Source organism: Neoarius graeffei, chromosome 14 (assembly GCF_027579695.1).
Source record: "Neoarius graeffei isolate fNeoGra1 chromosome 14, fNeoGra1.pri, whole genome shotgun sequence".
In the NCBI taxonomy this organism is placed as follows: Eukaryota; Metazoa; Chordata; class Actinopteri; order Siluriformes; family Ariidae; genus Neoarius; species Neoarius graeffei.
The window spans coordinates 65,198,246-65,210,439 of NC_083582.1; the positions used below are offsets into that span (position 1 = coordinate 65,198,246).

Consider the following 12,194-nt stretch of genomic DNA (forward strand, 5'->3'; position numbering starts at 1 on the left):
AGTCCCCTGACCTGAAACCCATTGAAAACCTGTGGGGTGAGCTAAAAAGGAGCTTGAATAAGAGAGGGCCAAGGACCCTGGATGATCTGGAGAGATTGTGTAAAGACGAATGGTCTCAGACGCCCTGCTGTGTATCTCCAATCTTATAAAATGTTATCGGAGACTCAGCGCTGTTTTACTGGCAAAGAGAGGTTGCACAAAGCATTAAATGTAGGGATGGCAATAATAATGGCACATATGTTTTTGTTTTTTTAATAAATAATTATTTCTTGTATAAGGGATTTGTTTTCCTCTGAATAAATTAATTTATATTAAAGGTTGGATTTTTTTTCTCTCTCTCTCTCTTTTTTAGTGTGAGATGACGCGACTTCACCAAAAGGTGGATTTTTTCTAACCCTTTTTATTAATCTTTACAAGGGGTGCCAATAATCATGGAGAGCCCTAGTAATAAAATCTATATATTCATTGGTTTTCTCTAAAAATTAGACAAACTGTGCAAAAAAAATGATGTAAGTTAAGAGTAAGCAATATAAATAAAAATATAATCTGTGAATAGAAACATTGAAATATTCTTTAAAGTATGGAATTAGACCCACATTTAAAATGGATTAGTTTGATTCAAAGTTAGAGGTTAATGATGCACTATTTTACAGTTCCCTACCCATGATCTATGTTGGCACAGGAGACTCTTAAGGGCGATGACTGACTGGGATAATGAGACAGTGCTGAGCCAACAGGAGCCAAGCACCAATGAGTACCAAAGATCCGAGTGTGTTCTCGGCTACATCCCTGTTATCTACTACAGCATCTTGTTGGGTGTGGGATTTCCAGGTAGGAAACTTAAGCATCTGGAGTGTCACTGGTGAAACATTAAAACGGCTAATTATTTTCTGTTCCCTCATTGTGATAGCATCAGCAAGTCTTCTACTTCTGGATCAAACCTGTCTAGAAGGAAGCATGATAAATGGGGATCGTAAAATTCCATATTCTCCAAATAATATTGCATTTCTGTGAGCTTGTAATGTGTGTGACTGTCCACCTGCTCTTTCTTAATGTTTTATTCTGTTTATCCTTCACACTGCATTGGTTTATGATTTAGGGCTAATTTGTCTCGCATAATAAATAATGCAATAATTTTGGCAATCTCTTGTAATAGTTGAAGCCTTGAAGCCAAATGTATAAGCAGTGATCATTATACAACCCTGATTCCAAAAAAGTTGGGACAAAGTACAAATTGTAATTAAAAACAGAATGCAATGATGTGGAAGTTTCAAAATTCCATATTTTATTCAGAATAGAACATAGATGACATATCAAATGTTTAAACTGAGAAAATGTATCATTTAAAGAGAAAAATTAGGTGATTTTAAATTTCATGACAGCAACACATCTCAAAAAAGTTGGGACAAGGCCATGTTTACCACTGTGAGACATCCCCTTTTCTCTTTACAACAGTCTGTAAACGTCTGGGGACTGAGGAGACAAGTTGCTCAAGTTTAGGGATAGGAATGTTAACCCATTCTTGTCTAATGTAGGATTCTAGTTGCTCAACTGTCTTCTTTTTTGTCGTATCTTCTGTTTTATGATGCGCCAAATGTTTTCTATGGGTGAAAGATCTGGACTGCAGGCTGGCCAGGTCAGTACCCGGACCCTTCTTCTACGCAGCCATGATGCTGTAATTGATGCAGTATGTGGTTTGGCATTGTCATGTTGGAAAATGCAAGGTCTGCCCTGAAAGAGATGTCGTCTGGATGGGAGCATATGTTGCTCTAGAACCTGGATATACCTTTCAGCACTGATGGTGTCTTTCCAGATGTGTAAGCTGCCCATGCCACATGCACTAATGCAACCCCATACCATCAGAGATGCAGGCTTCTGAACTGAGCGCTGATAACAACTTGGGTCGTCCTTCTCCTCTTTAGTCCGAATGACACAGCGTCCCTGATTTCCATAAAGAACTTCAAATTTTGATTCGTCTGACCACAGAACAGTTTTCCACTTTGCCACAGTGCATTTTAAATGAGCCTTGGCCCAGAGAAGACGTCTGTGCTTCTGGATCGTGTTTAGATACGGCTTCTTCTGTGAACTATAGAGTTTTAGCTGGCAACGGTGGATGGCACGGTGAATTGTGTTCACAGATAATGTTCTCTGGAAATATTCCTGAGCCCATTTTGTGATTTCTAATACAGAAGCATGCCTGTATTTGATGCAGTGCCGTCTAAGGGCCCGAAGATCACGGGTGCTCAGCATGGTTTTCCGGCCTTGACCATTATGCACAGAGATTCTTCCAGATTCTCTGAATCTTTTGATGATATTATGCACTGTAGATGATCATATGTTCAAACTCTTTGCAATTTTACACTGTCGAACTCCTTTCTGATATTGCTCCACTATTTGTCGGTGCAGAATTAGGGGGATTGGTGATCCTCTTCCCATCTTTACTTCTGAGAGCCGCTGCCACTCCAAGATTCTCTTTTTATACCCAGTCATGTTAATGACCTATTGCCAATTGACCTAATGAGTTGCAGTTTGGTCCTCCAGCTGTTCCTTTTTTGTACTTTTAACTTTTCCAGCCTCTTATTACCCCTGTCCCAACTTTTTTGAGATGTGTTGCTGTCATGAAATTTCAAATGAGCCAATATTTGGCATGAAATTTCAAAATGTTTCACTTTCGACATTTGATATGTTGTCTACATTCTATTGTGAATACAATATCAGTTTTTGAGATTTGTAAATTATTGCATTCTGTATTTATTTACAATTTGTACTTTGTCCCAACTTTTTTGGAATCGGGGTTGTAGTCCGACCAACTATCATCCTCCTGGAGTTAAAATTCTGCGTGCACCTGATATAACAGATGCAGCTTCTCCACCTCTTTTTTCTTTTAACTTTTCTTATTATAATCTACTCTGCTGCTTCATTGTTGTTGATTGTGGATTAACTGGTCACGAGCTAATACACAGAAACCACTACTGAACATTCATGATGAAAATATATTGTTAGCTAGTAAATATACAAACACTTTATTCACCATATTTCTGTATTTAGGTTTAGCTAGTTATCTATTAAAGCCAACTGTGTAGTTTTTTGTGCATTAGCAGATGAAATGACTTGGCCTTGAAACTTCGTAACTAGCTACTGAATATTCATGATAATGACTAACGTTTATTTGCTAAAAATGAACATGCAACCATCTTATTCGGCATGTGTCTATATACAGTGTCTTGCAAAAGTATTCATTCACCTTTGTGTTTTTCCTGTTTTGTCGCATTACGAGCTGGAATTAAAATGGATTTTTTGGGGGGTTAGCACCATTTGATTTACACAACATACCTACCACTTTATACGTGAAAATTGTTCTTATTTGTGACACAAACAATAATTAAGATGAAAAAAAAAAACAGAACTCTGGAGTGTGCATAGATATTCAACCCCCCAGTCAATACTTTGTAGAGCCACCTTTTGCTACAATTACAGCTGCAAGTTTCTTGGGGTATGTCTCTATTAGCTTAGCACATCTAGCCACTGGGATTTTTGCCCATTCCTCAAGGCAAAACTGCTCCAACTCCTTCAAGTTAGATGGGTTGCGTTGGTGTACAGCAACCTTCAAGTTATACCACAGATTCTCAAATGGATTGAGATCTGGGCTTTGACTAGGCCATTCCAAGACATTTAAATGTTTCCCTTTAAACTACTCCAGTGTAGCTTTAGCAGTATGTTTAGGGTCATTGTCCTGCTGGAACGTGAACCTTCGTCCCAGTCTCAAACCTCTGGCTGACTCAAACAGGTTTTCCTTCAGAATTGCCCTGTATTTAGTGCCATCCATCTTTCCTTCAGTCCTGACCAGCTTTCCTGTCCCTGCAGATGAAAAATATCCCCACAGCATGATGCTGCCACCACCATGCTTCACTGTAGGGATGGTGTTCTCAGGGTGTTGGGTTTGCACCACACATGGCATTTCCCATGGTGACCAAAAAGATACATTTTTATCTCATTTGACCAGAGAATCTTCTTCCATGTGTTTGGGGAGTCTGCCGCATGCTGTTGGGCAAACACCAAATGTGTTTTCTTAAGCAATGGCTTTTTTCTGGCCACTCTTCCATAAAGCCCTGCTCTGTGGCGTGTACAGCTTAAAGAGGTCCTATGGACAGATACTTCCATCTCCACTGTGGATCTTTGCAGCTCACTCAGTGTTATCTTTGGTGTCTTTGTTGCATCTCTGATTAATGCCCTCCTTGCCTGGTCTGCGAGTTTTGGTGGGCGGATTTAATGATGCTCAGTAGAATATTCAAAGTTTGGGATATTTTTTATAACCCAACCCTGATCTATACTTCTTCACAACTTTGACCTGTTTGGAGGCTTCTTGGTTTTCATGTTGCTTGCTTAGTAGGGTTGCAGAGTCAGGGTCCTTCCAGAACAGGTTGATTTATACAGACATCATGTGACAGATCATGTGACATTTTGATTGCACATAATCAACTAATTATGTGACTTATGAAGTGAATTGGTTGAACCAGCTCTTATTTAGGGGTTTCATACGAAAGGGGGTGAATACCTATGCACACTCCAGATTTCTGTTTTTCATCGGAATTATTGTTTGTGTCACAATAAAACAACAATTTGCACCTTTAAAGTGGTAGACATGTTGTGTAAATCAAATTTTGCCAACCCCACAAATATCCATTTTAATTCCAGCTTGTAATGCGACAAAACGGAACAAACACTAAGGAGGATGAAAACTTTTGCAAAACACTGTGGTTAGTTTGTTTCGCTAGTTAGTTATTAAAGCTAGCATGACTAACAAGCTAACTTTAGTTTCTTCTCAACATAGAAGCAAAAACTGGCAAGCATATATTAAAGATGTACAGTCAATTCAAGAAGTAAATCGCCAAAAATGATTGTATAATATCAACTTTACACATAATACTTTGATTCAGGAAAGCAAAGAAAAACTCAACTCAAAAAGCCAGTGATCAATGTTTCAGAATTGCACAGTTAAGTTCATTCTTAAAATTGGCCACATTTCAAAATCAACTTTTGATGTGACCACCATAATAACCATTTGGAAGGCTTGCGTAAAATAACTCTTTCTTAAGAGCAACCCTCTTAATGCATGTGTAACTGGAACAACAGTTTAGTGCCATTGCAATAATGTGGTTTAATATGATGTCATTTCAATAGATATGGAAAAAGTATATATAAAATAACTCAGAAACTCATCTCATTATCTCTAGCCGCTTTATCCTGACAGGGTCGCAGGCAAGCTGGAGCCTATCCCAGCTGACTACAGGCGAAAGGCAGGGTACACCCTGGACAAGTCGCCAGGTCATCACAGGGCTGACACATAGACACAGACAACCATTCACACTCACATTCACACCTACGGTCAATTTAGAGTCACCAGTTAACCTAACCTGCATGTCTTTGGGGGAAACCGGAGCACCCGGAGGAAACCCACGCGGACACGGGGAGAATATGCAAACTCCGCACAGAAAGGCCTTCGCCGGCCACGGGGCTCGAACCCTTGCTGTGAGGTGACAGCGCTAACCACTACACCACCGTGCCGCCAACTCAGAAACTGTACACAGAATTTATCTTTTAAAAAAATGTCCTTATCACAACACACGGCTAAACAGCAGCCACGAAATGTGTGTGGTTTAATGTTCTGGTTTGAACTAAGTTCCCTTCGTTGCTAAACACAAGAGACAGTTTCCATAAGTTGGCAATTTTAGATGCAATTAGAGACCAATAATAATTATATAATCTCCCCCATGATTAAATAATATGACCTCAGTCAGAACAGACCTGTACTTTTTCTCTGTGGGACTTCAAAGTTTTTCAACAATTGTCAATTCAATGAAAAGCAGAAAACCTTGAAGTGACAAATTTCCTCAGTAGACATGAATCACCCATTTCTGTTTCCACTCTTGCTTCCCTTTTTCTATTTTCCCAGTTTCCTTCACCTTTCTGTTCTTATAATTTCTGCTTCTCTTTTCTAGTTAACATCTTAACACTGGTGGCTCTGTCCCGTTTGACCGCACGCACCCAGAAGGCCCTGTATGTCTACCTGATGGCACTGACCAGCTCGGACCTGCTCAGCCAGCTCTTTATCATTTTTGTGGGTTTCCTGCTAGAGACAGCTGTGTTCCACCGTGAGGTACCCACCGTTCTGCTGCGATCAGTCAGTGTGCTGGAGTTTGCCGCCAACCATGCTTCCATCTGGGCCACTGTGCCACTCACTGTGGACCGCTATGTTGCACTGTGCCATCCACTGCTCCATCGGCAGATCAGCTACCCGGCGCGGGCTCGGCGCATCATCGGTGCAGTCCAGGCATTGGCACTGGTGTCTGGTGTGCCCTTTTTCTGGTGGTCAGACTTGTGGAGGGTGAGCAGGCCACCTGGTGCAGTTGATTTTGCCCTCATCTGGGCCCATGTGACAATCATCTACTTCCTGCCATGCAGTATCTTTCTGGTGCTCAACTCACTAATTGTTCTGCGTCTCAGAAGGCGCCAGCACAGGTGTCAGGATGAAAGCAGGCAGCGGCAGCTGGCACCAGCAGGCAGGCTGGGCAAAACCACAGCAATGCTTCTGGCCATCACATCTGTGTTTGCAGTGCTGTGGGCACCCCGTACAGCCGTGGTGCTCTACCACCTTTACGTGGCATCGGTGCACAGAGACTGGCGTGTGCACTTGGCATATGACCTGGCCAACATGCTAGCCATGCTCAACACAGCCGTGAACTTCTTCCTCTACTGCTTTGTCAGTAAACGCTTCAGGGGTGTTGTGAAGGATGTCTTGCTTCTGAGAGGGGCACCGCTTCATCCTCGAAGGCCTTGCCATCAAATACAGGCTTCTGCTAATGTCTCAAACTCATCTCTGTCCAGTGGTGCCATGCGCTCTCACAGACATGCCAGTATTGCTTGGGACTGTCCTTAATTCACGCTCATGTCACCCTATAGACAAAAATACATTTACCCAACAGGAAAGTTAAAAAAAAAAAAAGCAAACCCAAAAAACTAAATATTAAAAAAATGCAATATAGCCAAATATGATTTACAAAATTAATTAAAATAATTTGTCATTGACTGAAACTAAATCAATACTGGTTATTAATTATTATAAGACGCTAATAAAGAGTAAATATTCTGTCACATAAGGTAAATTTATTTGAGTTTTGTACAAGGGATTTTCAAAGTAATAAAAAAAAATACGACCACTCAACACAATAAATGATGGGTTTTTTTCATAATACCATCTGATAATTTTTTTGATAACTGATGAAATAATAAACAATAATGGTGGTTAACTGCATATAGGACTAGGACTCTGTATTAGATTCATTCTGAAGTTGTGATATGATTCACTGCGCATATCCTTGAAGCATGAATTAAAGCTATACGGCCTTTCGATTTCATAAAATCGGTGAAATTTAGTTCCCTCTAAAATTTGGTCATTGTGATATGTTTATTTCTGCAATGTCTCAAAAAACAGGCCATTCTGTGGCCGGGAAGTTATTTAATTTGAGGGGATTCCCGAGCAAATAATGTGCATGAAATTGCTCGCTTCGTGCAGTCAAGCAGACAGAGGAAGTCCGTGTGCGCATGCGCAGGTTTACCTGCTTCTTCTTCTTCTTCTTTTCCTTCTTCTTTTGGGTTTTACAGCAGCTGGCATCCACAGTGTTGCATTACTGCCATCTACAGATTTACCTTTGACCGTGCACTGACAGTTCCATCATTCTGTCGCTAAACGAACAGCTGATCACACCGAGGTGCTCGCTGACCGCCGATATTTATTAGTTTGGGCCTGCGTTTCCTTTCCTTCGTATATAACATAACGTCTTTTCTTCTCGTTTTCTGTTACTGTAGTCGGTCTTTCACGTTTCATTCACATCCTCCATGTTCCTCTCCCATTTCAAATTTGTATCCCACAATGCCTTGCGCAAACGGGGAAAGCCCACTACGTGACGCATGACGTCGTATCTTGAATTGGGTCATGGTGAAGCAGGAAAAAATAGCGGAGAATTTAGGGCCCTAAATTCATTAATTGTTCTATTTTAAAAAACCTCATAAAACTGGAAGTCTGTGATTCGAATTCAGTAGCTTTCGGTCCACTAAACAAAAATAATTGGGTGATGGGGAAATTCTTTTTATGACCTACACTTGAAAAGGCAGTCTACCTTTTAATATTTCTGTTAAAAAAAATCAGATCTGATTCCAAAATATAGCTGCATTGCAAAAATAGATGCCCACAGTGCCCCAGGGAATATCACATTGTACACTGTTTCTTGCAGTTAATGGAGTTATGATTTTTTTTTTTAAACCAGGCCCTGGGCATCTGCAAACTGCCTCCATCTCCATGAGAACTCAGGTGATCGACAGCACTCCATCTCCTCTGCAGGCAAATTGCCTTCAGTCCATTCATGTTATTTATTGTGTTGTTTTGATGTTCAGACCCTCTGAGCACCAAGATATTTTGGCTCATCATATGAATATAAAATGTTCCATGAAAGGCTATTATTCAAAATCATTCCTTTACTTATGATTTTGTGTCTGTTTTGAACTTTACACCATTTAAAAAACTCTTAAATAGAGAGATAAAGTGCGGGGTATACAAGATTCTGATTTTGTTTGGGCCAAGGCTGCTGTTTTTTAACCGTTCGCCAAAAAAATGCTCGAATAAAATAAAACAGTGAAAATCAATCATAACCAAATTCAATTACTGAAAATTAAAACACTTCACTGTTTATTTTATACAAGAAACTGTAGCCCGCAGACCAAATCTTTTAGCGATGTGTGTGTCACAGATATGTGTGACATATTTTTTAAGGCGAAATTACACAGCAGGCCTTTTCTGAGTCTGTTTGGCAAAGCAGAGAGAGATGATGCAGCACTTTCCCATTCCTAAGCAAACTGCATCTGCCAGCCATATTGTTTATTCTTGGTGAGACAGGATCCGATAGGGCTTTCAGCTTGGAATGCTTTCAGGCGCATCAGGACCAGACCGATGCTCTCCCACTAAGCAAACACTTTGTATTCTGAATGCACAGGTCAAACTGAACCTTAGTGCACGCGCGCGCGCGCGCACACACACACACAGAACAAGTATCTGATGGAAGTCATTAGAATAATTCATACAGTTGGCAAAAGTGAGTCATGAACTGATATAAATTGTACAACCCCGATTCCAAAAAAGTTGGGACAAAATACAAATTGTAAATAAAAACGGAATGCAATAATTTACAAATCTCAAAAACTGATATTGTATTCACAATAGAACATAGACAACATATCAAATGTTGAAAGTGAGACTGTGGTATGTTGAGCGGGTGGGTGGAGCACAGAAGTACGGCAGGCCAGAACTGAGTTTCACAAAACTCTTTATTTGCAGCTTTTCAGCTTTTTTAACAAACTCCCAGTCACACAGACATGCACACACTCATCAGTCGTCTGGTTGGGGAGCAAGACTCTTCTCTTCTCTCCCCCTCCCTTTATACTCCATCCCTGCAACACACACACACACACACACACACACACACACACACACACACACTAGCCACTTACCTTCCCCGACCCCGCCCTCCATTCACAGACTGCTGCTTGGCCACGCCCCCGCTGCCACATACCCCCACCGCCCGACTCAGGCCGGGGAGCCGTCCGGCCTGAAGCCGACTCCCCCCCCCGACGGGACAGGAAGTCCGCCACCACCATCTGCACCCCCGGCCTGTGGATCACCTCGAACTTAAATGGCTGGAGCGCAAGATACCAACGGGTGATCCGCGCATTGGCATCCTTCATGCGGTGGAGTCACTGGAGGGACGCGTGGTCCGAACAGAGAGTGAAAGCGCACCCCAGCAGGTAGTATCGGAGGGCGAGGACCGCCCATTTGATGGCGAGACACTCCTTTTCAATTGTGCTGTACTTGCTCTCGCGCATCGACAGCTTCCGGCTGATGTACAGCACCGGGCGCTCCTCACCCTCCACCTCCTGGGACAAAACAGCCCCCAACCCCCTGTCCGATGCATCAGTCTGTAAAATAAAGGGGAGAGAGAAGTCAGGGGAGTGTAAAAGTGGCCCCCCACACAGTGCAGCTTTTACCTCCGAGAAGGCCTGTTGGCACTGCTCCGTCCACTGGACCGGATCTGGAGCCCCCTTTTTAGTGAGGTCGGTTAGCGGGCTGGTGACATCCGAATAGTTAGGTATAAACCTACGATAATAGCCAGCCAGCCCCAAGAACCGCCTCACCTCCTTTTTGGTCTTGGGCCTCGGGCAGGCCGCAATCGCTGCAGTCTTGTTAATTTGGGGACGCACCTGCCCATGACCCAAGTGGAACCCCAGATACCGTACTTCCACCCGCCCAATCACACACTTTTTCGGGTTAGCTGTGAGGCCCGCTCGCCTCAGCGACTTTAGAACAGCCCTCAGGTGTTCCAAGTGCCGCGGCCAGTCATGACTATAGATTATTATGTCGTCTAGATAGGCGGCTGCGTAGGCAGCATGAGGGCTGAGGACCCTGTCCATAAGCCGCTGGAACGTAGCGGGTGCCCCAAACAACCCAAAGGGGAGTGTGACGAATTGGTGTAAACCAAACGGTGTGGAAAAGGCCGTTTTCTCTCGGGATAGAGGAGTCAAGAGGATCTGCCAATATCCCTTGGTTAGATCCAGTGTTGAATAAAAGCGAGCAGCGCCTAACCGATCAAGCAACTCATCAATGCGAGGCATTGGGTACGCATCAAATTTAGACACCGCGTTGACCTTTCTATAGTCCACACAGAACCGGACCGACCCATCAGTCTTGGGAACCAGGACCACTGGGCTGCTCCAGTCACTGTGGGACTCCTCGATTATGCCCATTTCGAGCATGGCCTTGAGTTTGTCCCAAACCACCTTTTTCTTGTGTTCGGGCAAGCGGTAAGGGCGGCTACGCACTACCACCCCCGGGGGCATTTCAATGTGGTGTTCTATGAGGTGGGTATGACCCGGAAGGGGCGAGAACACATTGGAAAATTCCTTCTGCAACCTGGCTACCTCCGTGAGTTGGGTCGGCGAGAGGTGGTCTCCACAAGGGACCGGAGTGGTCCGCGATGTTATCTTTTTTACCTCCGGCCCCAGCTCCGCCTTCTCCGGGACGACCGACGCCAACGCCACGGGGACCCTCTCATTCCAGCGTTTTAAAGGTTGAGGTGGTATACTTGCAGTGCCCCGCCCCTATCCGTTCGCTTTACCTCATAGTCGACATCCCCGACTCGCCGTGTGACCTCGAAGGGCTCTTGCCACTTGGCGACTAATTTAGAACTCGACGTGGGCAATAATACGAGTACTTTTTCTCCCGGCGTGAATTCTCTAAGGCGCGTGCCCCTGTCGTACAGCCAGCTTTGACGTTCTTGTGCCTGTCGTAAATTCTCCTGTGTTAATTGTGTGAGGGTGTGGAGTTTTGCGCGCAGGTCAAGAACGTACTGGATTTCATTTTTACTCGGTGAAGGTCCTTCCTCCCAATTTTCCCGCAGCACATACAGAATGCCACGCGGCTTACACCCATATAATAATGCGAAGGGAGAAAACCCTGTGGAGGCTTGCGGGACCTCTCGTACTGCGAACAACAGGGGTTCGAGCCACTTATTACGTGCATCTTCACTAACAAATTTCCGGATTATGTTTTTGAGTGTCTGGTTGAATCACTCTACTAATCCATCCGTTTGTGGGTGATAGACACTGGTGCGGATGGACTTAATCCCCAGTAACCCATACAGCTCGCGCAGTGTGCGTGACATAAACGAGGTGCCTTGGTCTGTCAGGATTTCTTTCGGAATCCCAACCCGGGAGATAACGCGGAAGAGCGCTTCCGCAATACTGCGTGCTGAGATATTGTGGAGAGGCACTGCCTCCGGATATCGCGTTGCATAGTCCACCAGAACTAAAATAAAGCGATATCCCCATGCTGACCGATCTAATGGCCCGATGAGATCCATCCCAATTCGCTCAAACGGGGTCTCGATTAGAGGAAGAGGGCGCAATGGCACTTTTGGAGTGGCCGCAGTATTTACTAATTGGCATTCATGGCACGCTGCACACCACCAACGGACATCCCCGCGAATCCCAGGCCAATAGAACCGGGCCATTATTCAGGCTAGTGTTTTGTCTTGCCCCAAGTGTCCAGCCATGGGATTAAAGTGAGCCGCATGGAATACGAGTTCCCT

The 12,194-nt window shown here is 43.6% G+C and overlaps 1 protein-coding gene across 1 annotated transcript; it reads left to right on the top strand.

The window, feature by feature from the left end:
- Nucleotides 1-698: 698 nt before the first annotated feature.
- gpr142 (G protein-coupled receptor 142) lies at nucleotides 699-6,937 on the top strand. Its single transcript, XM_060939040.1, has 2 exons — nucleotides 699-831; nucleotides 6,000-6,937. Exons 1-2 carry the CDS (start codon nucleotides 699-701, stop codon nucleotides 6,935-6,937), a joined length of 1,071 nt encoding a protein of 356 aa, XP_060795023.1.
- Nucleotides 6,938-12,194: the final 5,257 nt, after the last annotated feature.